The following is a 26,875-nucleotide window of genomic DNA, read 5'->3' on the forward strand; positions in this document are numbered from 1 at the left end:
CCTACACACAAATTAAATGCTGTTTATAATGCAAGATAGAGAGCAACTTTATCAATGAGATCATATGGGAATCCAGAGTTGAACAAGACAGCACACACGAACCCAACGGACTTCTACTTTCATTTAGCAGTGAGAAGAAAGACAAGTAAGTGATTTCAGCTCCATCATTTCTGAAAAATACAATTGCTATGACGAGAAATGCTTAACTCTTTTAGTTATTACTATAAGAAATAACTTCCAAATACCATTACGCCAAGCACTAGACTAAGCTAGGGGGCATCTAATGACAGAGAAAACAGACCCTCACAGGACTTCCTGGTGAAAGAAAAACACATCAATCACACAATTTTTACGAAGAATGGACACTCTTTTTGCAGCTGCCTATTTCAATTCCACGTGCATCCCTAAAAGCTATCCATCCTATTCATAGTTCATAGTAAAACCAAATTATTGAGACCGGGCATGAAGCTCAATGGCAAAGCACTTGCTTAGGAAGGCCAGGGCTTTCAGTTCAATCCCCAGCAACACCAAAAAGAATTAAAATAGAAATAAAACCAAATGATTTTTGCACTATTTATTAATAAACAGGAAAGAGACCTTTCATTTCTTCAATGAATGATCTCAATTTTACTTTTGGTTCATACTTTAGAAGAATGTAACGAAACGTCACAATCACCTTATATTTTTGTAGGACATGTCAATATTCTCTCACACAAAATGCCAACACTATCTCACAGATCTGGGCGAAAGCGGTGCTGATGGGTGTTCTAACTTCTCAGCAAAGGATAGCCCAGCTCAAAGGGAAGGCTGACAGGAATTCCCAAGCCAATAGTGATTCAAATCAAGTGGTAGTCACGTCTTACGAAAGCTACTTTATTTAATTCTGGGCTGTACGTGAGTAGAGACGAAGGTGAGTAGAAATCAACCTTCATCTGAACGCATCCTCAAGGCCCCATGGTTGTAAAGTGTACCAGGAACTCTCATTAAGGGTGCCTGTTCCCCTTGGAGAAGAAAGAGTCTCAGTGGAGGGTAAACAGCATTCGATCGGGTGCAGTCTTTGGAAAGACTTTGCTAGTGAGACTGATGGGTGCGTGCATTAGCTCTGGGGCTCTGACGCTTCCTGTCCTTGCGAGCTAAGCCTTCACTGCTTGTGCTAAGTCTATCTTGAAAGGAGAGTGACGTTGCCCACAAACAGCTGCTGCAGAAACAGATGCTAAGCCACAGCCTAACTCCTTTTTTTTTTGTGCAGTGCCAACTAGCTAGCTGCCCTGGGCAACCATGGCAGCTCAGTATCTTGTCCTTTTTCTGGTCTCTTCTAAGGTCTCATTCTGGAAGATTTACCACTAAAGTAGGTCCTTGATTTAGTCACATGAAGCAAGTAAAAAAATCTTAGACTATGTAAATACAAAAGTGACTAATTTGATGGCTGTATTCTATTAGAATCTCCTGGGAACATGATACGAGGAAATCATATTTACCACAAAATTTAAGTTAGGTGGGATATCAGAGAAATTACATTTTAATTAGAAAAAAAAACCAATACAGCTAACAAAGACATCTTTAATAACCAAGATCATAGAGGGATGCTACATGGGTCCAGCCAGGGAAAATCGGCTGCACAGTTTGACTTCAGAAAGAGCACTGGTAGAACCACCAATTTAACATGACCTTTCCGAGAAAACCCTAACACTACCGCACACCCCAGGAAGGCATACTTTCTTCATTGGAAATTATTCGACAGAACTCCGGGCTGCCCTTAGGTTTCCGCTTTTTAATAAGGGACAAACCCGGTCACACTGGTCCAAATGACTAGCCAGAGCTGTACGCTGATCTACAGAGAGCCGCTTCCGAAGAGCCCCCACTTAAAATGATCCCACAGCAGTTCCCTTTCCAGTCAGAATCGAGCTCCAGCTGAGAAGGGTCTTGCAGATGGGCGTGCGAATTTAGAGACCCCCTATCTTGTTCCTGCTAGGGTTTTTAACTGTGAGCTCTCACTGACAGAGAGTTCAAGGAACTCTGTTCTTCCTCACCTGTGCGGGTTAGGAAGCCCAAAGGGTGTGGCACTTGGAGGTTTAGAATGTAGATCAGTCAGGTAGGGTTGAACCAGCTGGCTAGAGCCTCCTCGTGCCTCACTAACGACGTCATCCGATAATTAATTGGAGGTCTAATGATCACATTTCCTCACCGGCAATTAGGAGTTATGACATCCTCAGAGGGGTGGAAACAGTCCTTCCCCGTTTTGACTAATGGAGTCAGTAGGTACAGAAGGGACCCACCTCGCCCAGGGTCTCCCGGAAAACAGCGGCAGACCAGCGATTAAAGCAAATGCCTTTGCCCTGTGCTCAGACCCGCGCTGGAACTTAAATCTAGACATTCACGAATCAAACCTCACCGCCTCTATATTCAGTGTTGTTTCTCCAGTCATTGAGGTCTATTTCAGCGGTGCCAGCGATGACCAGCTCCAGCTCTCGCGCATCGAAGACAGATACTAGCCTGGCATCTACCACCTGCGAAACAGAAAGGCCACAGGCATGGCTTAGGAGCCTAGGGACACGTCAGCCATCAGGAAGCCTCATCAGAAGTGCAGGACACAGGGAGTTTCGCGAGGACAATGGTTAGTTATACTCGGAACTAGTATGCTAAACTTGTCCTACTGTGCAGATTGGTTGATAGTCGGTAGGATTAGCCTTGAGAATTCTTGTATCACCATATCCCACACACCCTGCTAGGTCTCCTCTGGTCTCAGAAGCTAAGCAAGTGTCCAGTGAGTTCTAGAATAGGAGGACTTTGTCGCACAACTGACCACTGAGTAATCTAGTTGTTTGTCGTTTTCCTTTTGAAAAAGATTTAGTGGTCTTACAGAGAAAGTTACATGGAATATGTATGATAAATTCTGGCCTGTCCACGCAATCACTGCACATATCAGGTGGGAGATTTGATTGTGCGTATCTACGCATGAGTAAGAATCATAACTTCCAAGTTATCAGTAGTCATTAAGCCATTAAAATGGTACACCTAAGACCAGGGTACCACTCACTTCCGCGATCTCTTCTAACATGCATGGTAAACTTATAACTTCACGTGTGTACTTTGGAGACATACGGGAACATATGTGACTTTCTGAATTAAAGAACAAGAGCAAATGTGGCAAGAGAGAAGAGAAACATATTCTCTATGGGGAGCCTGGTAGAAGGGACGGGCAGCCGAGCTGTGGAAGCGCAGAGTCTGCCGCCGCTGCTGCCTCACCTCGTAGAAACCACGGACTAGGCTCTCCGTCTGCTGTACCACGCCCCTCTCGATCCTCCACTTCACCATCCTCTCGATGTACTCCTTCTTGTTCTTCTCTGTGACCGGGATGTTGGCGCCTCCTGGTTTTAACTCTCGTTCAGTAATCTGCCATTATGAAGGAGAAGACCTGATCAGAAAGCAGCACGCTGGATTGTTAACAGCTACCAACAAGCTGAGGCCAGGCACCCAGCCCTTCTCCGCCTCAGGTGCATCCCACAGCAGGGAGAAGCATCTGGGGCCGTGCTTCTCAACCTTCCTGATGCTGCTGCGACCCTATTACACAGTTCTCCATGTTATTGGGGGACCCCCTCAGCATAAAATGATTTCATTGCTATTTCATAAGAATTATAATGCAAGTATCTGCTAGGCAGATGGTCTTGGGGGCCCCTGGGGAAGGGTCATTCAACTCCCAAAAGGTTACAACCCACAGGTTGAGAACCATTGATCTAAGGTTTGGAATCAACTATACCTATTGAGCCAGTGTAAAAGATAGACCTAAGGAAAACAGAAACATACCTGAGTAATCTTAAATTGAGAGCTCAGTTTTCAAAGCACATGGATTACAGGGGACCCAGGTGAATCCCAATGCCCAGCAAGAACTAATACATAGCTCCTGGTCCCAGTGCCCAGGGAGAACTAATACAAGGCTCCTGATAGGAATCTTAGTCTTCCCTGCCATCAAATTGAAAATAAAACCAATATGCTCTCTGTTTTCAGGCATTCTTCAAAAATATTCTGTTTCAAAGCAACTGATTACAGTTTTTCAATCTAAATGGATCTTAATTTTATATTAAAATTAAATAATTTCATATCCAACTCAGGGATAGGAGGAACTATTCAAATGTATTCTGTGTGAGATATATTTTCACATCTCTAGATAGTCTCATATCTCATATCCATTGAGTTGGAAATAAATGGACCTTAATTTCATATTAAAATTAAATAATTTCATATCCAACTCAGGGATAACAGAGACTATTCAAATGTATTCTGTGTGAGATATATTATCCCATCTCTAGATATCTCTAGATAGTCTCATATCCCATATCCATTTGAGTTGGAAGTAAGAAGATTATTTATAATATATAAATCCTTCTCATAACCTATAAATGAGAACACCTTAAACTGTAGTTGGCATTAGAATAATCTCTGCACTCCAGCTTACTACTGTTTAGTCCTGGGTTCAATCGCCCAATGAGCCACAGAGAAGAGACTGGCATTGATCTTAGCCATGGAGCTGGCTTTCCACCAGCCAGCGACCTCCCGTTAGCCTGTAACAGACCTGTCCAAACACCTCTTCGTTCACAGTGAACGTGAGGTCCAGGATGTCATGGATGTCGTTGTCTTTCATCCATTGGAGGCTCTGGTGGAACTCCTCATCGAGATATTCCAGGTCGCTCAGGTCACACAGGCTAGGGTGACAAACAGAAGCAGGCACACAGGCCTCGTTAGTTAGCGGCAAACTCCAGAATCGCGAGACGCAGACGTGGGGAATCTGGGAACCGAGGCCCGGTGACAAGAACAAAACCCATTCAGTAGGGGGTGGTACCTGGAATAGCCCAGGGCGTGGTGGTCACGCTACCGAAGTGAGACAGAACTGTGACATACATTTTTAAATCCTGGGTATATAAAACGCCATGGGAACCACTTACCTATCTCTTCTCCCAAAAATAGAACCAGGAGGCACAAAGAATGGCTGTCATATACACGGCCATCTGCAGCCAGTGCCAGATCTGGAGCCGGCACAGGCTGAAAACGTGCGCCAATATTCTCTTCTGCTGTGCTATCCTATCAAAACGTACTGTCTCGCCCATTTGAAATCTCTTATTGATTTCTCTGTATTTTAACTTTGTTCTTCACTTGCCTTTCTTACAAGACTAGATACTGTAACGAACGTCCTTTCTCTCCTGGTTCTTATTCCGCCACCATCACAATAGTAAGCCAGAGGAAAAAAAATCAACCAAGTTTCCTGTCCTTCACTCCACCGGGGCTTTTTCTCTTTGTGGCGACAAGAGTCGCTTGAGCTAGATTACTGTTCTATGCCCCGGTGTTAGGGGGTAGTAACTGATTTGCTATAGTTGTTTTGAAATTTCCTGTCCTTCAGCCAGCTCAACTTCAAGGGCTGTCTTGTTTGGTTTATTTTAGATATTTATTAGGTATCGAATGTGTGCCACACATATTAATAACTGCTTGGGGGACCGGTTGCTCTGGGAAGGAAGTGATCTTGTTGGGGAGACAGACACACTGACAATAAAGGAGGATGACCTAAAATAAGGACAGCAAATACATTCACGTCACAAGCCAACTCTTAAAGGTGCTCTTAGATCTCAACCATGTTGCCTGATTCAATCAACAATTTTCAGTGAAACGAACTTGAGAAGATTTCTGAGGTCACGTGATTTCAGTGGGAAAAGCACCACGCGTCCTTCGAAAATAACCCCTGGGTCGGGAAAAGAGAAGGTGGAGGATGCCGTGAAGGGCACTAGTGTTAGCTGACGGGGCGCAGCATCACCAAGGAGATAGCCTCTGGATATGCCTGTGGGGAATTTTCTAGATTAATGTAATTGTAGTGGAAGATGCCATCCAAATGTGGGCAGAACCAACCATTCTATGGGCTGGGGCTCCAGAAAGGAGTAGGAGTAGGAGAAAGAAGAAGAAGAGGAGGAGGAAAAGGTAGAGAGAGAAAGAGGAGGAGGAGAAGGAGGTAGAGGAGAAGGAGGAGGAGGTAGAGGAGAAGGAGAAAGAAGAAGAAGAAAGAAGAGGAGGAGGGGAGGGAGAGGGGGAGGAGAGGAAGAAGAGGAAGAAGAGGAAGAAGAGGAAGAAGAGGAAGAAGAAGAAGAAGAAGAAGAAGAAGAAGAAGAAGAAGAAGAAGAAGAAGAAGAAGCACCTGAATTGAACACTCTCTCTGCTTCCTAACTGAGGATGAAATGTTACCAGCTGCCCTGCCAGGATGCCTGGCATTCCTCAAACTGTAAGGCAAAACAAACTGTCTCTTAAGCTGCTCTGGTCAAGCATTTTGTCCCAGCATCACCAAGAACACAACTTGAAAACCTACACTGTTTTATCTGCTCTGCTTGCTTAGGATCCCCTTCCGAAGTCTAACCAGAATAACCAAGAACGTGTGGACCATTAACGTCTGGTGGACACATAAGAAGAAGTTTCACTTCGACGCCCACAAAGAGTTCCTCTTTAACTATGCAGATTTGGAGTCCCCCTGAGGCACCCAAGAAGCAGGACTTCTTGTTCAGAGGACTGTTCCCATGAGCCTGTAACTCAAGAGAGCAAGACTCGGGGTTAGATTCAGTGGTCCATAGGAGAAGAAGCCAAGTGGAGGAATTTCCTTCTGGCAGCTCTAGAGAGAGGAAAGCTGGGCGTGGGGTGAAAGCTTCTGAAACCCCAAGGTGAAGGGCAAGTCCCAAGAAAGGCCCACAGAGGTGTAGGAACACTGTCGCAAGCGTCAGGGTAGGAAAGACCCAGGGATAACTTTGAGGGTGGAAGAGAGAACTTTTAGTTTCTGATCGTCTCTGCTTTCCCAGAGTTGAAATATTAGCATCAGAAGCAGCAAAAACGATCGAAGAAGATAGGGACTCATCAATAGCAACCATGTGTTCACAGAGAGAGAGAAGCCGGAACAGCACGTGTGGGCGGAATGACTTAGGAGCAAATGTAACTGGTGGGTATGGCTTTCAGGAAACCTATGAAAGAAGACAAGGAGATGTAGGGGTGACAAGAGGGGCCTGGGAAAAGCAGGGACGCAGGTCCTTGTTGCCCACGAGCAAAGTCCTCCTACTGAGCATGCCAAAGCCTCATGAGAAACACTCTGTTGGTTTTCATTTGAGGTCAAGACTTCTTCACTTCACAAGAGGCTCATGGGCTTGATGGAAGAATGTGCCAGAGAGCTCCCAGCCACAGTTCCGTACTTCAGTGCTTTGCAATTGGCATCTATACAAGCCTTCCTCTCCCTAACCCTTGCCTTTCGCTTGGTCTCGTCAGTGACTACAGGCAGAATATGTGGACGCTTTTACTCTACGTTGTACAATGACTGCTATCTGTCATTGGGACCTAAACAAAGAAAAAGACCATTTGCCCCGTACACTGCTGTTTTGATAGAGGAAGGTCACAAAAAAAAAAAAAAAAAAGTATGGCATTGTCTACGCCTAGCAGAGAAACCAAAAGGAAAACTGAAATTAAACAAAAGAAAATGAACTTGTGACCACGGGCAAGCTGTTGGAAGTGCACACGGCAAACAACAACGCACACTTCACAAAGGGCACAGGCTGTGAGTCACCGGGGACTAATCCACACCATTCTATTAATAATCGGCGTCGAGGCCGCAAGAATCTCAGTGCTGTGTTTGATGTATGGGTGTTTTAAAGAAACATGTGTTGCCACAGAGGAGAACCAAATATTCAGGGGCGAACAAAACCAAGACGTGGTGTGTCATCAGAAACAAAGGGTCAGAAGCTAACAGCCACATTTGAAACCGTATTTGCTTTTTTAACTCTAAACCACTATGCATTTAGCCACCGATTTGGGATAGCGCGCAGATAAGCAGAGTCCCCGACGAAACCTCTTCAGGAAAGCCCGTTTGAGCTTTAGAGGCTGATTATGCAGGCACAGACATACACTTACATTCTGAGAAGAGCCTTATAGAAGGGTCGCGTGAAGAAGGCGTCCAACAGATACTGGTGGATTAGCGCAAGGCCGAGGATCCTCCCACTGAACCGGAACCTGGGAAGGAAAAACACGAGGCAGCTGAACACGACTCTGTGTTTACTTCCTAGAATGAATCTCAACTCTCTGTCCAAGATTACCTGCCTGCCAGCTCTACGAGAGAGGTTCTGGGCACTGTAGAGTGTGTCTTCATTGGCCAGGGTTTACTTGGGGCGGGGGGATCTGTTCCTCTAGTATTTAGGGACACCTTACCCTTACTCCAAGTTACCCCGCATTCGACAGTATGAATTCCCCTTAGCTTTTCAGTAACATTTCCCCAGACCATCCCAAGAGATACTGATAAAGATTAAGAGAAAATGTCATCTTCATTTTATGCATATAGATATTAGTTGATTTCTCTAATGCAAACTACGAGCCATTCCCTTTTGAGGAAAAGCCTTTATTCAGGTTGAGGAGGTTCAAGCCTCACTCCTGACGGTAAATACCATCACCCACGAAGCATTCATACAGACATTTGGGGGGAGGAGCTTTCCTTATGAGACATCCCGTTCTCCAAAATGTCAAAATTGAACGCTCTTCTGAATCGACTTGGAAACTTTATCATACAGATCTGTTAAGGCTGGGTTTTCTGCCTGAGGCACACGGTCATTTTCTCCATCACAAGTTTTTTGGTTTCCAGCGCCTCCAAGCCTGATGCCTACCAGAGTACTGCGCGTCTGTCATTTCAGTAGGGAAGGCTTTTCGAGGTCAGCAGCTAACAGCTTTTGCCTCTCTTTATTTCCACTCATGTGAGCGGAGCTGTTACAGCCAGAGTTAGGAGGCCTCCAAATTTGTAACTAAACAAGAAATGAATTTGAGGAGCGAGTCCTCAGAGTCAATGCCTTTCACCCGTCAATAACCTCGTGACTCAGAGAGCCTTTTCCACTGTGTCCTTGCTTTGTTACTATCAGTGAAAAGCGACCAGCAACAAGTTAATAGGGGTTATGTAAATATTTAAAGTCTACAAATGCAGGGATTTGAAAAAGATGTAAGGCCATTTGGAAAGAGTGTAATTTGGGATTTTTTCAGAATAAGTACCTCCAGATGGGAATCTTGAAATTGTTTGCCTTGGTTTAGTGTGATAAATTAAGAGAAATTAAGCAATCTCTGCTTCCAGACTCGAAGAGGCTGGAACACGCTGGTGTGTGAGCGGGTGCTGCATGGACTTCCTATTCCTGCTCTTGATCTGCAGTTCCCCCGGGGCCACTCTCCATGTACGTGTGCTTGCTCGTGTGCACACACAGACGCACACACACATGCTCACATTCATTCTCTCTTTCTCTCTCTCTCTCACACATGCACACACACTCACACTTTTTCAGGGCCCCAGCACATCCACTTCCCCTCCCCCAAGGCCAGATCTGCCCAGGCTGTTAGATAAATTGCTTGGCCTCTACCATAGGGACCTGGGCAGTGATTCTCAACCTGTGGGTCACAACCCCTTTGGGGGTTGCATATCAGATATCTATATTATGATTCATAACAATAGCAAAATTACAGTTATGAAGCATCAAAGACATAATTTCACAGTTGGGGGTCACCACAACACGAGGAACTGTGTTTAGGGGTCGCAGCATGAGGGAGGCCGAGAACCACCGGACTTGGGGTCTTGCTAACAAACGAATCACCTGTAATATTTCCCCAATGCTATAAAGCTTTTGAATTCTATTCAACTCACTTAAAGTTGACCTTATGCAATAGAACCAATTACTGGCTGGGGTGGGGGGAGATGACTGTCTATGTAATTTAGTTTGAGAACAAAAATAAACACCAAATGAGATATATAGCTGATAATGTAATTTTTATCCAGGAGGGAGAAACGTCTAAAGAAACGCGGCTTCTTTTGGAGGGGGGAGGGGGAGCTTAGCATGCCAGAAAATTAACTGAGGATAACTGTCACAGAAACAAAACCCTTACCATTCATGGTGATTGTCTACAAAAGCAGACATGGGACTTATTTGTACGGTGTATGTGTCATTGGCTGAATATTCAAATAAGCCATAATAGGGGTTAAAGAGTTCTCTGGATACCAAGAAGAAAAACTCTCTGGAAGGCCCGCTATAATCCAACCTGTAAAAAAAAAAAAAATTACATAAGAATAATCAGTTTCTACTCTTTCTAGGTGTTGGGCATATTTTCTTCTGTGTTTAGCTTTCTAGAGAATACTCATTACAGTGACTGTCTACATATCAGGACTCTGCAAACAAAAATGAAAAAACTCTGATCTCAGTATTCTTGACTCAAAATAACTAATCATCTATACAGCACATACCCAAAACCTTAGCTACCCCATTTGACAAGGCACACAATATGCAATACACTCATTGCTTATACAAACACACACACACAAACACACACAAACAGCAAGGCCACAGGGAAGGGAGTGTCATGGGAATGTTTCGTTCATACAGACAGAAGCAGTTACACCGCTTAGAGCAAATGAAGGCCTCGGATATTTCTGGAAATCTTCTAAATGGGGGAAGAAAAAGAAGTCTTTTTTAAGGATGTCAGAGAAAAAAACACGGAATAAGAGGATACAAGTAGAAAGTATAAATTATGAAACACCGCGGAGAATCACAGGCAAGGAAAGGAAGGTGCTGAGAGTTTTCTAACTTGTACTTGGTACTTGTACGGTACTTGGACAGCCTGGACCTCCAGCGCCCGGACTACACTGGGAACTCCATTTAACTTGCAACAGCTTCAGGGCCAGAGGGACGTGGTGGGAGGAGTGACAAGTGGCCAAGGATGCCCACGTGGGAAGGGTGCAGCAAAGAGAAGCAGGAAGTAGAAAGCAACTTGATATGCTAAGTTTCAAATGGAAAATATAAAATATATCAGCCTTTTGATAAAAAGATTTAGCAATGGGAGTGAGATAGGGAGCCGGCAACTCCAATCAAGACTTTTGTTTGCTTTCTCTTGTCCACCACCTCTATGTCTTCCCAGATCTTGTTATTTGGGTATTATTGCTCTGTGTGTGTGTGTGTGTGTGTGTGTGTGTGTGTGTGCAGAGGCCAGGCGACAAATCTTCAGGTGACACCCACCTTTTTGAGACAGGCTCTCTCACTGGCCTATAGCTCACCAGACAGGTTATGATAAGTGGTCAGTGAATCTCAAAGACCCCAGGAGTGTCGCTCTACCTCCCCCAGGAGTGTCTCTGCCTCTCCCAGGAGTGTCTCTGTCTCCCCCAGGAGTCTCTCTGTCTCTCCAGGAGTGTCTCTGTCTCTCCAGGAGTGTCTCTGCCTCCCCCAGGAGTGCCTGGCCTCCACTACATTTTTTAATGAAAGTGGAATCATCTGACCCTTTTCCAGTGATGGAATTTTATAAACTAGAAAATAATCCTGTTATAGGCAGAAGATTTGGAAAAATTAAAATGTAACCAAAAATAAAAATGACCTCTTCCTGTAGTGATCGTATAACTGAATTTACACAGTGTGGACTTCAACTATTCACATATGAACTTCCCATTTTTGTCTTCTCTGACTGTAGATGCCATTATTCACTTCATGTCTATTTTCAATACATCAACTCTGACTTTTTTCACTCCAGTCTTATGTAATATTTATATTTCCATGTGCGGGTTCAAATTTTTCCTAATATACATTAGAGGAAGCATAAGCACCAGTTAAAACTGACCAGAACCGCATGGGTGAAGACTTCATGCTCCTAGATTCATACCCACAAGGAACCTGCTGGCAACCTATTGAGTGGGAATGGGTAGGTACTGGCAACTCTGCAGGCCAGTCAGGCTTCCCACAGAGGCATGGTGGCCCTGTCATTATAACTGCTGATAATGAAGTCAACTTGTGGCTCCAGCCTAGGTTAGGAAGGCCATCTTCAGGCCTCAATGAGGTTACTCACAGGTACCCAGAACTCAGCTCCCATCACGTCACATACTCTAGGGAGGCCAGCAGCAGCTACTTTCTTCCATTTGGATGTTCTTTGCCCACAGCCTCCCAACAAAGACTGAAATGCCCATTCCAGCCTAAGTGTTAATCTAGGTCTTGAAGGAGCTACTCCTGACAGGACGCCATATTTGGATGCCTTCTCTCACTGCACAGGTGGGGATTTCCTGGTCCCCTGGAACCGACCCCAAGCCTGAGGGGTGGCGAAGGAGCTAAGGAAGTCTGGACGCTTTCTTTCGCTCAAGCAGGTTGACGTTACCCCACCTGGGGAAGTCACGTCTTTTCCTTCACCTCAGCCGAAGAACTGTGCCTCCTTCAGATTGGCCTGCAGGCATGTCTGTGTGGTATTCTCTTAGCTGCTCATTGATGTGGAACAGCCAAGCCCACTAAGGCCACAAGGCCACCTCCGGGCAGGTGGTCCAGGCAGTGTGTGAGAGCTGAACGGGAGACTTGAAGCAAGCCAGTAAGCTATGGTTTCCGATTCAGCCCCTGCCTTGTGTTCCTGCCCTGGTTTCCTTGCACGACAGGCTGTAATTTATAGGCTGAAGTCAATCATTTCCTCCCCAACTGGCTTTTCATCCTAGCAGAAACAGAGCTAGGACATCCATTGTCAAAGACATCAAGGAAGTCATTTTGTTAAATTTCATCATTTTTTTTTTTTTAATAGAGAAGAAAGAGGCCAGAGAAACCCGGTGAGCTGGATCAGAGAAGCACGGTGAAGACGTGCTGGCTGTTAAACCCTAAACAGGTGTCCTTATTTCAACTTTAAGGTTATTCTACGTGCCCTGCCCCTTCAGTACGTTTTAACTGTCTATCAAGATTAAAACAATATTGCTTCTAGAGCAGGGCTTGGCTAACTATGTCCTAAGGGCAGGACTGCCGAAGTCCAGGTTTGGTAAACGAAGCTATACTGAAATGCGCCCGACCGCGTTGACGTGCGGGTTGCCTGTAGCTGTGCCCTGATAAGATGTGGAGGTGTACGTGCCTCAGAGAACGCACAATGGGCAAAGTCTAAAGATGTTTACCATCTGTCTCTTTATGGACAAGTTTTGCCAACTGCTGCCGTCACAAAAAACGGGGGGAGGGGGAGGGAGACGCATTCTTAAAACATCTAGCTTACTATAAATCTTTATGGAGACTCTCCAAGGAGACATAAACACTGACTGGCTGTGGTCACTCCTCTGCTGGGCTTTTCGCCTTGTAGAGGCCTGCAGGACACTAGGGTCACAGACCAGCGGTAGAGTGAGCCTGCTTTCTTTGAGACGACTGTACTAGGCAAACTTGACTCTACTGTGGATTTTCCATTAAAAATTACGAGGTGGTCCCTAAGACTTAACTCCGAACATTTCAATAATACTGCACTTACCAGAGTACATTCTAATGACCCCTGTGTGTCTGCTTCCCCTGTACGTAAGTTGAGACTTTGACCTCACTGGGCGCAGGTGAGCGTGTCTCACTCTTTGCGCTGGATAGTTTTACGTCAATCTGTCCCCAAGCTAAAGTCATCTGAGAGGAGGGAAGCTCAATTAAGAAAATGCCTCCGAAAGATCCGGCTGTAGGCAAGCCTGTAGGGCATTTTCCTAATTAGCGATGGAGAGGAGCGGGCACAGCCCATTGTGGGTGTGGGTTGTGTCAGCCCTGGGCTCGCGGTTCTGGGCTCTACAAGGAATCAGGCTGAGCAAGCGCTGGGGAGCAAGCCAGCAAACAGCACCCCTCTATAACCTCTGCATCAGCTCCTGCCTCCAGCTTCCTGTCCTGTTTGAATTCCTGTCTTGATTTCTGTACTGATGAACAGTGATGTGGAAGCATAAGCCAGATAAACCCTTTCCTCTCCAACTTGTTTGTTTTGTTGTTGTTTTGGTTACAGTGTTTCTTCACAGAAATGGTAACCCTAACTAAGACACTCATGCTTGCAGAATGATATTCTGTAGGAGCTCAACGCACATTTGCCGAATTGCGACTGCAGCTCCCTGAGGCTCCCCAAAGAAAATCAGCATCCCTTATATCGTTGCTTGGCATTTGGCAGTGTGAAGAACTGCAAGCCAGTTTGCCACGGGGCCGGGGCCGTGGGACATGAGTTCAATGCCAGGAGCAAACTGAGTCAATCCCTAAGAGACGACTCAATCCAAAACTACCGCCACACAGGGAAGCTGGCTTGGGACGGTCACGGTGTAACATCTTCTAACATGGTGAAGTTTGTTAAGACGACAATGACCTTACTGATTAGTTCCTCTTGCGGCTGAAGACAAACACATTTTCTCTGAGGCGTTAAGTTGAAAAGCAAAACCTGGAAGGGAAGAAAACTGACAGCTCCTCAGTAGGAAATGCAGGTTAACTGGGAAACTTTACTTTTTATCTTCCTTTTTTTTTTTCTTCTTAACTCTTGAGCCATGAATAGAGTCAATCCAAAGGCAAGAGAAGCCTACGACTTCAATTTGGTTGTAACTCCGAATGTAGAACTGCGTATTTAGGGGTGAGTCCGCTGCGGGCTGCGATTGCTCTTGCCATCTAGCAAACTCAAGGAAACATGTCCCAGCAGGGCATGTGGGCACGCAGCTCCTCCAACACCTCTTCCATATAAATAGTTAACGTGACTCATACCTCGGGGATCATTTGCCACATTCCTGTTTTGCCAGTTAGGTTGGTTCCACAGCCAAAGGCTTGGCAAGGAAGTACAGAAACTCCGGACAACGGGCGTGTAGCCACATAACAGCTGCATTGGAGGGCATTTCTGAGTAAGCAGAGATGTCAGTGGGGTGACCACGGTGTCCTGGGCCCTGCCTGCTGACAAGGCATTTCTCCCAGCGTCACGCTGCTGGCCTGGCATACCACATGCGTTATTAGCAGCATTTGACAGGTGTTAAAATAGTTCATTTTATTCTCCCGTTCTTTCTGTTTCAACTAAAAATAATCCAAGCCAAAACGCTCCGATGGGAACAAACTGAAAATTGAGAGAGAATATGGTAGCCTCCGGAGGTCACACTCTCTTTTCTCAAAAGTTTGTCCAGGTGCACGTGGGCTGGGTACCTTCTGATTCAGCCACAGAGATGGAGAACAATGAAGCATCAGCTCTTGAGCCACTAAACAAGGACTGGAGCAGAGGACGGAAGTCTCATAGGAAAAGGTTACACTTGGTGGTACCTAGCCAGGGTGCGGCTACAGAGCATCCATCTTCTTTGGCAGGTTAGGATGATTCGAATGATGTGGATCCCTCTTTGAAGAGAGCAAGCAGCAACCGCGAGTTCAGCCTATAGCTGGGCGGCTCAGACCCCAGTTTGGTGATATATGAAGGCAACTGGTTCATTGGTAAACCGTAAGGGGCCAAGAAAACCATCTCAAGTCATTCCCATCTCGTGATTATTTTTATGTCCTTATCCCAGGGGAATACAGAAAGATACTACACACAGGTCCCCAAAGGAAAAGCATTTGCAAATGCTCCTTCCTAGTCTACATGGGGCTTGCAAGACTGAAGACTGATGTCATCTTGACAGCACGTGGTACATAATGAACTCATTCTTTCTTCAATAAAGGTGCCCTTTACAGAGTTGTCAAGGAGCAGACAAGAGGTGGCCCAATCATAGAGCCAGCATCAGAGCTGTCTAGGACATTATTTCTTTAGCTGGGAGTACTAGGACTTAGGTCATGGCCTGAATGCCTTATCAGGTTCTCCCTGAACTCTGATACCACGTGAGCTTTGGTTGCTAGGACTTTAAATTAGCAAAAACAATACACCAAGGAAGAACTGTTTTCGTCCATCCCATAAGCAACTCCCAGGCAGACCAGAGCTCCTCAGAAATGGGCAACAAACCATTTCTCCTCACCTTTGAGCAGGGTGACTGGTTTTGGTAATTCTGCCACAGAGGTCCTCCCCTGCCCTAACTTTGAGACAACATAACCATACTGAGCTCGGTAGAGATTCAGTGCCTGGAACACAGCTCCCAGCTCTGGCCTGACTAAACCATGAGACAGCGCTTAGAACCTATCTACATTGTGTAAAAAGCCAAGGCTAGCACAAAGAATCGCTTCAGGAAAAAAAAAAAAACTTATTTTTATTCGAATGCATCTACATTTATAGGCCAGAGGAGGATGTCTGTGGTTTTGAAACTGAATGTCAAATAGCATCTGTATTATCCTAGAGATTCATTACTTCTGGAACAATCTATATATTGTGTTTCAGCTATCTGTGAACATACAGCATGAGACATAGCTATTGCTTCTGGGAAGTGGCTAATCCATGCCTTTATGGAAGACAGGTACATGCATTGTTATTAAAAGTAAATTCACTATTCTTTATGCTTTGGCAAGGCCAGACTGACTGTTGTCAGATTAGAAATATCACTGAGATAGTATCCACAAAAACCGCAGAGTATTGATCCCTCACGGCTAGCATAAAGTTGACACAAAATAATACTCTTTGAATGTCAGTATTAGTATTAATTTAGACTTCTCAAAAATTAACTCCGATGACAGAGGCCTCTACTAAAAATAATCCCAGGGAAATCAGCCTCTAACAGTAAGGCAACCAGAAAACTCAAAAAGGAAACATTGGTTAAACCTCTCCAAATCCTGACCCAATGCTCTCATTTGTCAAACCTATTATTTTAGAATTTCTTTGGATTATAAGAAAAGACAGGGCTAAGTGCTCTTGCATAGCCTTTATGAATATCTCTACTCAGTATAGAACGTTCCTCATCAATACATCTGATGGGAACTCTAGATAAGGCCTCTAGCTTCACCAGACCTATCACCGACTAGTCTGGTATGCTCCCATCATCCTCTCTGCTGACAGACAATGCCCCAGAGGCAACAGTTGCCTAAGTTGTTTTTCAGGAACTTGGAGCCATGTTTGTGTGTCTCAAGCTAGCTGAAGCTATCAACTGTTCACTTGGACCTCAGCAGTGTGCCTTATTTGATAATTTTGGATTACACGGATGGTAAGCTTTTCCTCAGCCTGAGGCCTGTGAAGAGGGTAGTTGCGCAGGGAACGGACCCTGTTTTAACTTTTCTCCACACTTCAGGCCACACTGTCTCTCAGCCTACTCAGACCTCGTAACCTGGGCCGGCAGATCTGTGACTCGGCTCCATTGCCGGGGAAATAAACTCTTTCACAAAGCCTGGCCCAGGGACTGCCATCAACCGTCATATTCACGAGCCAATGCGGATGTGTAACTGTGGACACAACGCAGACTTTATCCAGATTCCGTTCACTTCCCCCTGCTATTTCTGCAATTTCATCTAGGAGGTAGCGTTACATTTAATCAAGTCTCTTCTTGACTCTAGCGATCTTGCAAGCTCTTCCGCTTGTTCAGGGTCCTCCATGATCTCCGAGAAGACTGGTGAGAGGTTCTTACCATGTCCCTCAGCTGGGAACTGTCCCGTGTTTTTCCTGCAGACGGACTGTGATTATGGGTTTGGGTTAAGTGTTGTTCTCATGTGATGAACACGCTGTCAACATGACTGACGGCTGAGACAATGCTTGCCAGGCTTCAACAAAACCAACTCGCTTCTCTGCCCCCTTACCCTTCCTGCGTTATTTGGGAAACAGTCACTATCCAAGTCACTCTTGTGAAATTCTCCTGAGTTATTCGGAGAGATTCTCCTTTCTCCTACCTGTTTCCTCATTTGATCATATATCCAATGGCTTGGAATGAGAGTTCAATAGTCCTTTAATATTTATTCATTTTGTAATTGAAATTATTCCCATTTTGATCACTGGGGACTCTGTTGGCTCCTGGGCCCTGTGGTTTGGAGCTGTTGACAAACTTCCCTACTTTATGGAAGGCACTGGGAGGCCCTTCAGGCTCCATCTTGTATGCACTTCTTGTCCTGGGCCTAGAATCAACACGTGGCACTGAAGAAAAACTAGAAACCCAATGTCTGAACAACAGACATGTTTTTAAATGCCAAAGAGTAGGCTTAAACTCAAAGAATTTAAAAAAAATAAATAATTTGACAGCACTGAATCTGGAGAAACAGAAAAGTTCCATTTCCAAAATACAATGGGAAAACGTGAACATTTTTTATAACCCAGAGAGAAATATATTTTAATGTGATATTCTTTGAAAAGTCTTTTCATTTTTTAACTTTAATGTAGTTTTTGAGGTTTCTGTTTTCATTTTTCAAAGCCAGCTGATGTATTCTCAGCACCCTAACTGGAATACAGGACCTGTATCTTCCATCCTATCTAAAGGCTACTTTCATGATAGAGCCTGAGTCCAGAAACTCAGAGTCAACACCATGCAGAGAGGGAGCAGATTAAGGGATTGTTACTGACAACTGAGACCACCCCCGAAGCATCCTCTCTCTGTCTTCCCTCTGATGTCATAGGAAGTAGACAAGAGACAGGGGCAGGAAGCACTTGGGCATCACACAGAAAGGAATCTAGCTCTGCTTGGAACCGATATCATCGGCTCAGAACATGGTAGGGACCACTCAGGATGATCACACCTGACAAACATCTGTTCAAGCCAAACACGTTCACTAGGGCTTCTGAAGTGTATGCCTGAGATCCTCACAAACGGTGGCCTAAGCCAGAAGTGTTGACGGACATCCGTGGGCCCGGTTCCGAGCTCTTTGGAGGCTGAGGCCACTTCTGCTTGAACATTCAAGGCCAATCTGAGCAACATAGCAAGATCGTGTGTCAAAAAAAAAAAAAAAAAAAGTCTGTGGTTTAATAATAAAAGAAGGCAGCTGGAGTTCGGGGAGAAGAAAATATTCTCGCCTAAACCAGACTCATCCTGTGAGGAAATGCTTGGCATCTCTTGCATACCAGGGAGGAGGATAACAACACTTGCCTCCGTCTTCAGCCACGCACCTGCATCTTTAAACAGACTAACACGGGTTCCAAGTGCACTCACAACATTAGTCACGGAAGGCTGAAGTCTCAGGTAGGCTGAAGCCCGAACTTCATGCATTCAGTCACTATCTGGAACGCTAAAATGCATTCCAAGGGAGGGGGGAACGGGACACGGGCAGACTGAAGATAAGGAGTGTTTCTTAAATCCCAGTCTGGTCCAAGGGTATCAGAAGAAAGACTTAAGGCTTGGGCTTGGGGCTTCGTTTTGCTGTTCTCTAGTTCCATGGACAGGTTTGGTCATGATGCACTTTGAACCCCCCCCCCCCCCCCATTTACCACATACGGGGCTGGGGGGGGGAGGGAAGTTGTTGGCTATCACTACTATGGTTCCTTAACCTTCTTCACTACCGGGTAAGACTCAATGGGGTGTTTTTTAAAGTGATCTGCACTACTGGGCTTGGTAGCACGGGCCTGGAAGCCCAGTTACAAGGCGGTCGAGATCTCACTGGGCTATGGACTAAGTCAAGGCCAGCTTGTGTGTTTTGATAAAACCCTCTCTCAAAATAAAATCTAGACAAGGGCTAGGGATACCTCAGAGAGCTGGTGTAGCTTATCTGCAAGGCTCCAAGCTCCTCAGCACTGCTCAACAAGCAAATACCCAAGCCAACAGTGTCAAACAGAACACAGCCAGAGTTTGGATGACTGTGTGGCATTTTAAAAACTATTCATCTATTTATTTTACTTCCTGGTGACAGGCTCCCCACCTCCATCCTCCCGTCCCAATTCGCACCCCCACTTTCCAATCCCCTCCTCTTCCTTCTCTATCCAGGAAAGGGCAGATCTCCCGTGAGTAGCAATAAAATATGGCATATCAAGTTGCAGTGAGACTGGGCACCTCCTCGTGTATTAAGGCTGGGCGTGACCTTTTTAGATTGTGTCTAGTAGCTACAAGCTACAAAGCAAGCACTGAGTCCTGAGGTTGGAAGAAGGAGGGGCCTGGGAGGGATGTAAGCTTCAGTCTATTAACAAAGGCTATGTCTACCTGGGTTGCAGCAGATTCAAGTGTGGGAGCCCCAGGCCTTTGTTTCCCAACCCTTATCTAGATGAGCACACTCACGGAGGAGTCAGGTTGCATGGTTTGTTTACAAGAGGTGGTTCTATGGGGAGGTATGCTGCCCTTCCAAGGGAAGAGAACTGGGGGTGGGGAAAACAGAGCAAAGGCATTGGTGCAATTGCTGTGGGCACTTCCGGGCAGAGCGGCAGGATGGATCTGAACTAGGGGGCTTATTTAACAGGTGACACACATTCTACGCAGTGCACTGGGGTGGAAAACAAGATGTAAACTATAGTTCCTGTTCCCTCCCCCTCAAAGTTCCACTTTTCCCCTTCAAAAAAGATGGGAGAGATAAAAGAAAAACAACCACACTGGCCTTCTAACTGAAACAATGAATTACAGGTAACAGTTATTTTAATTAAAAAAAAAATTCTATGTCAAATGATTTAAAAACCAGGGGAAGTGGAGAAAAAAAAAAGGACAAAATGTTTAAGCATGTGAGACCAACACTTCCTGCCAGAAGGACTTCCTGTTTTGGGAACCACAGATGCGGAGAAACATCCGCTCTGTAGCCACAGCCTGGGTTGCATAGACCACTTCTCTGTTCTACTTACCCTTCTTCCCCAACGAAGGTGACGTACAGCTTATTCCTCTGCAGGTCTTTTCTGGAGTAGCCCATAATCTGGTTAAAAGCATCTTCTAACAAGTGGTCCCTTCGGATAATTAACCTGTCCGCGGAGAGGCGATTGGAAAAGTGCATTAAGAGATTACTTCCTGTGCCTTATCTTTCTTGCCTTATGATTTCTGTTTGCCACAATCAACGAGGCGAGGAGGGAAGCTGCTTTAATGCCCTTGCCATCTGCACTTGAGTACACATCTGGCTTTAACTCTTTCACAGCCAAGAGCAAAAGTTACTTGAGACCATCATGGGTAAAACCCGTGACCTGTGAAAAAAATCCACGGGTCCTTTCTGAGTGGCCAAGACATGGATCCCAGAAGGGAAGTGGTCATCACACACACACACACACACACACACACACACACACACACACACGGCGGGGGGTAGCGAAGGGAGAGGGAGACAGGGAGAGACAGAGATATCTTACTAAAGAAAGAACAACACTATGAGGTAATTTTTAAAGTCTGGAATGCACCTAGCATAGAATTCAATTACTCATGCCCAGTGAGAACCAGGAGGGTGTGTGTGTGTGTGTGTGTGTGTGTGTGTGTGTGCTGCAAAGCAAAAGAGTTTACAATTATACTGGATTTTAAATATTTTGTGAACCTTGAGACTTCCTAAGGGGTAGAGAAAAATAAGTGAAGCTTGTGACAATCTCCTGTGATGATGACAACTGAAGCCATCTTCTGCAGGCATCAAATTACCCTTAATGTCAAGAGCAACGAGGACATGACAGGGAGCCTGAACTTATGAAGATCTTGGTAATTCAAATATGATAGAAGCAGTTCAGAGAGATATGGAGTTGGGGCCGATAAAAGTGGAATTGACCAAGCCAACATTCCTGTGCCTGGGGCAGTGAGCATGGGGGCTGGACCTCCCCTGGACTCTCAGGGTACAAGGTGACTGTCCCTCCCCTATCTTCCTGTCTTCTCACAGGTGGGACAGTGAGCTCAAGTGGGGACACAGAGGTAGGAAGACAGGAAAGAGGCACACAGGGATGAGAAGATCTCTGGACAAGCAAGGGAGGTGGCTAAAGAGGCAGACACAGCATTCACGACAGGTTCTGTTGTTCAAGTGAGATTTGTTTCACAGAACGAATAGGGCTGGTTATTATCCTGTGCTCATGTTGACCTGGAACTAGTAACATGTGGCATAAAACACTGTGATAATGACACATCTCACAAATATCAGATAGGCCAGCAGAGAGAGAGAAAAAAGTCATCAATTTTGGATTTTGCATGTTGTTTTACACAGGCCTAGCCTGATTGAAAACCACAAGCTTACTAGCGTTTAATTCCTGAACATTTTACATCATTAGAGTGTAATTTACAATTTCTGAAAGAATCATGCCCAAGAAAATAGACTCATGCGACGCCCAATTTTTCAAACTCACAACTGCTCCTACCCATCCATCACCTCTAAACCACGTGGTTTGCGTCATTTCTACTTACTTTAATTTCCCCGGGCCTTGTCCATATCCTTTCGTTTCTAACTTCCTGTAAAAGTTCCTCAGTTTGGCTTCAAAATCTCTCTTGTAAGGGGCTGGAGCCCGGGCATTGGCACGCTGAGTACCTGTAGCAACCAAAGGAGGACAAGCTGGATCCGCGCTCTGTGCCAGCATCGTCCCAACACCACGAAAAACTGCCACAAGTTAGCAAAGAAAACCGAGACATCACCCCTCCTCCACCCTCTCCAACGGTGAAGGCCTTAGCAGAGCTTAAGGAAGGTCTTAGGGGAAATTCTCCTTGGTTGCTTTTTGACTGAGAATGAAGATCCCGGTTAAGCAGCCAAATACGCTCACTGTTTCTCAGATATGTTCCCCTTTTCCATCCAAACCAGAATGAGTCAAAGAGTTATTCATGTCTAAGGATAACTAGTCAGGATGAATTATCTTTGCTTGCAGAAGAAACAATATCATGGAAGCTCTAAAGGAAGTCTCACGGAGCCCGGCGAAAGTGTTTTTAGATAGGCAGTATATTTAAGAATGATCTTAGAAATACAATTACACTTATTTTATATTGTAGGATAAGAGATTAATCTAAAAACAGAGTTGTGGGAGGAATGTATATCTTGGAGCTGCACGAAGAATAAGCATTATTAGTATTTACTGTATTTCCAATGTGTCGAGTACTGCCAATAGCTATAGATTAAAAATACGCCATTCGTTATTAATAAAGTATTATTAATAAGGTGTAAATACGACATGATTTCTTCCTCTTTCCACAGAAAAATCCGTGTGTCCCAGGGGATTAGGTTACATGTTGGAATGTTGGACTGGTGATGACCAGGGGAATCGGGAACCGACGCATGAAATAAACACCGGCTGCTTCCATGAAATATTTCCCATCTCAGTGAAAGGAAGCAGAAAACAAATTCCTATCTCGCTCCTTACACAGCATTCGAGTTCCATGAAATTTTTTATTTGATGTGTTGTGTGTGTGTGTTGTTATTTGTTCTGTTGAGACAGAAGCTTGTTAGTTAGCCTAGACTGGCCTCGAATTTTCCATTCCCCTGCCTGTGCCTCAATTATATAGGCTACAATTACAGGCCTGAGCCATCCTGCTTAGCAGAAATTTCTTTAACAAATGAGGTAGCTAGGATGGCTATTTATTATTATTGCTAGTCTTGCGTTATAGTCAACAATGGATGTCCTGGTTGAGAAGACAGAAATAAAACATATTAAATAATTAGGTCTTAAACTAGTAGGGATACAAACCCTAAAACAGAGGAGATAAAAATTATAGCCCTGGGGCTATATCCAGTCTCGAATGTCTACTTTGTTTGCCCCCTACATTAAAATAAATAAATAAATAAACAAATAAATAAATAAGACTAGATGACTAGATTCATCGCCAGCATTTAAAAATGAGGCAATTTCAAGGTAAGGAAACACATGTTTTTCTCTTGAAAATTAGGAGAAATTTTACAACTGGCTTGAGCCTCCTTGAGGATGCTGCTTCCTCGGACTCCACTTCCTTGGATCCACTCAGGGGCACGGGCTATCTGATTGCCTAGGTGTTTGCCTTTGAGACCAGTGGTATAGGAGATAATGGTGATGTCACAGAGCAGTAATATGTGTGTGTGTGTGTGTGTGTGTGTGTGTGTGTGTGTGTGTGTAGGGATCAAAATGGAAAAGACCTCAGGGAGGAGCTTAATTGGAGCCTAAGTGGTTAATTGCCAAGCAGATAGGATCTACAATCACCATGGAGACAAACCTCTGGGCAAGCCAGCGATGGAATTTCTAGCTCTGGTTAATTGAGGTAGGGGGACCCACCCTAAATGTGAGTGGCACCATTTCAGGGGCTGGGGTCTAGCCGTGGAGAAAGAAGAGGGCTTCGTACCTGAGATCCATCTCTCGGCTTTTGACTGAGGATGCAATCAATAAAAGCAGCCACCACCTGCCCCTGCCACCACGTCTTCCTTGACCCAGCGGTACTGTATCCCCTCTAACTATAAGCCCGAATAAACCTTCCCTGTCTTAAGGTTTTTAATGTCTGGTATTTGGTCACTACAATGAGAAGATTCAGTACCACTAAACTTGTGACTAGAAAAGACTCTGAATTTTATGCCTGTTCACAGCAGAAAGAATGGGACTAGATACTGAATGTGTGTTCAGATGCTATGGAGGGCATACCGGAGAGACAAGGGCTGAAGTCAGTTAGGAGAGAGATTTAAAAATCCTGCCGCTGGTGTTAGGGAATAGGGGGCGGGGCTCCTTTATAGACCACTGAGGAAAGGAAAGGGAAGAATGCCGAAGTGGGATTTGGTTAGAGAAATTCTCAGCGGAGGGCGGAGGGCAGATGTAGGGTGGAAAAGAGGAAGGAGGACGGAAGGGCGGAGAAGCAGTTAGGAGTTTAGACAGCAACTGAGGCCTGAGGGGATAAGAACTAGTCAGGAGTGTGGGTGACTCAGAGGAACCCCGCGCATGCGAAATACAAATTAGCACCAGTAGAAAAGCAAAGGGGGGTGGGGGGGATGGGGAGCTCTGATGATAACAGCGTTTCTTAATAATAATGATAGCTGTTGTCAGATAAGCACCTGCTATCCGCTGGGGATATTGCGGCACTTTCCATAGTGGGAGTCTTGAGAAGTCCTCACACAGAGCCTCTGAAGGGGCCATTAAGGTCTCCATCATCACTCTGACGGAAGAAAACGAGGAAGCAGCTTCATGCGCAAATCCTACCCCAGGAACAGGAATTTGGGATTTGACAAGGTCTATTGGATGCTAAAAGCAGTGTGTATGGGGAGGGTGACGTTGGTAGTCAAGGGACACAGGAGGCTTTGTGAATATTGAGTTGGATGCAACAGTCAGGGATGCTCTCTACAGCCCCTGGACAGGAGAGCTCCTGCGTTTGCGTGAGGGATCAGCTAATTCCTGTGGATAAGACAGGTTTGTGCATGCATGACCCTGTGCAGTGTCGATCACTAGAAGTCTTCTGTGTGCTGGCTGTTCATGTTATGGAAATACATCCTCAACACATAGGCAAACATGTTGGAGCTTCAGGGATGGATAGTCACAAGACCGGCTCCTGACCAGTCTTAGAAGCTTGTCTGCAGAGTTATAAACCTTTCCTTCAAAGAGCTAAGAGTTAAGTCATGAAGAAAACAAATAAACTCAACCTTACAAAATCCAGGAAATAAAGGAGAATCCTAAGCACTCGACCTTGAGGGCACGTCAGAGTCTCTGAGGGAACTTTAAAAAATTCCAAAGTGCAAGCCACTGCCCAAACCATGACATCAGAATCTGTGGGGGCAGGATCCAGGCCTCCGTGTTTTCTGCAGCTCTCCAGATGATTCCAAAAGGCAGCCAAGCTGAAGAATGGCTTACAGAAAGCAAGCTCAACAGAAAGCTGTGAGACATGTGGGCAGCGTCCAGTAGCTCACACTGGGCAGTGGCTGCCTGTGTGCTCCACAAATGGACAGGAGCCGCGGGAGCACAGGGCTGCTGCTGGGTGCATGGAGGTCAAGACGACGCAACACTGGGCCACTCAGGACACCCAAGAAAGTTGCAAGGAGCTCTACGCTGTCACCCAAAAGCCCAGAAAGTAGCCACAACAAATTTGCGTCAACAGGAGTCGTCGATGGGGAACAGGAAATAAAGCTCAAAGACTGAATGAAAACTCTTTATAGCCTCAAAAAGAAACATCATTCGTCTAGTTGATGACTTTAAGAAGTAATTACTACGCCTGTATAACTCAAGCTAGGCCGTGGGAAGTCCCACCATGCACCCTGTCACTCTCAATACCGATAAATGAAAAGTTAGCTCCGCCTCCATTTACACTCCAGCTCAGGGACTTAACCATCGAGAGCCTGGTAACAGCAATGGTTCAAGGTGAGCATCCCATCGCTAATAGTTCTGTTATGAAAAATAATCACATGTGATTCACTGAAAACGACAGTAAACAGTAAGTACTGTTGGCCTTTGTCAATTTGTCAATTTCTATATCTGTTTTCAAGTCTCCCGTAGCCCAGCCTGGGGCTGGGCCAGCCTGGTTTACAAGAGGTAGTTCTAGGACAGGTTCCAAAGCTACAGAGAAACTCTGTCTCGAAAATAAATAAATAAATAAAAAAATAAGTAAACAAACTCACTCTGTAACCGGGCATAAGTGCTGGGATTACAGGCATGCACCACCACACAGAGCTCAGAACCTGTAGGTAAGAAACTTATTGAGATGGGGAAGACACATGATTTTTTTTTAGAGGGGTCTGAAGCAGGATTTGAAAGGTTAGTAGTAGAGTACAGATTCTCTTGCGAGCCAGGAGACGAGCTAGGCAGTCCAGGAAAGACCTGTCTGAGGGACCCAGAACAAACAGGTAGGCAATGGGACACAGACAAGGACGGGATCCCGTGTGGGGCTTGCAACTGAGTCTACGTGGTAGGACGTCGTTCTTCAATACAGGAAGTCATGGATCATGAATAGTTTTTCAACAAAATTAATAGTGAAAGAGCTATATAATCCCAGAGGTTGATCTGGCCCTAACATGGATGCCAGACTCAGGGAGCTAAGTATCATATATTGGAAACAGACTAGAGCTTCGTGGGAGTTGCTTCAGGGGTGGCCGGAAGACTGGGTTCCTCATTGTAAAGTAGGAATAGAATTCTGACCATCTATAGTTTTGAACAAATATTATCCATATTAGTTCTTAGGAGTTAATTTTGTTTTGGGAAAGGACAGTGTTATTAGAGTAAATTCAAAAAGAAAAATAGAAATTTTACTGATATATTATTTAACATAACTTACAAAACTGTCTGTTTATGGGTAAGTATTTTGAGAAGTAGGGTAGCAGGGTCTTGCTATATAGCCCAGGCTAGCCTGGGACTTGAAAAACTTCAAATCGTCCTGCCTCCCCATTCCGGGGCCTGGGATTCTAGATATGAGCCATCATTCCCAAAACAACTGTCATATAATCACTACAAATCAGGCTCAACTGCCAAGAGCTTC

At 45.1% G+C, this 26,875-nt stretch overlaps 1 protein-coding gene across 6 annotated transcripts in view; it reads right to left on the bottom strand.

Moving 5' to 3' along the window:
• Hecw2 (HECT, C2 and WW domain containing E3 ubiquitin protein ligase 2) overlaps positions 1-26,875 on the bottom strand; it is a 307,191-nt gene that overhangs the window by 22,533 nt on the left and 257,783 nt on the right. For all 6 annotated transcript variants that reach the window (XM_041668108.1, XM_041668110.1, XM_041668109.1 and 3 more), the window contains 7 exons: positions 21,884-22,004; positions 20,368-20,481; positions 9,919-10,071; positions 7,921-8,019; positions 4,571-4,700; positions 3,247-3,393; positions 2,393-2,507 (listed from right to left, as the gene is read on the bottom strand). In XM_041668108.1, the coding sequence (XP_041524042.1) occupies positions 2,393-2,507; positions 3,247-3,393; positions 4,571-4,700; positions 7,921-8,019; positions 9,919-10,071; positions 20,368-20,481; positions 21,884-22,004 (879 nt within the window). The remainder of the gene's footprint in view (positions 1-2,392; positions 2,508-3,246; positions 3,394-4,570; positions 4,701-7,920; positions 8,020-9,918; positions 10,072-20,367; positions 20,482-21,883; positions 22,005-26,875) is intronic.

This window comes from Microtus oregoni, unplaced genomic scaffold, assembly GCF_018167655.1.
Source record: "Microtus oregoni isolate MIOR12 unplaced genomic scaffold, Mior012 000018F_ref0000195, whole genome shotgun sequence".
Classification (NCBI taxonomy): Eukaryota; Metazoa; Chordata; class Mammalia; order Rodentia; family Cricetidae; genus Microtus; species Microtus oregoni.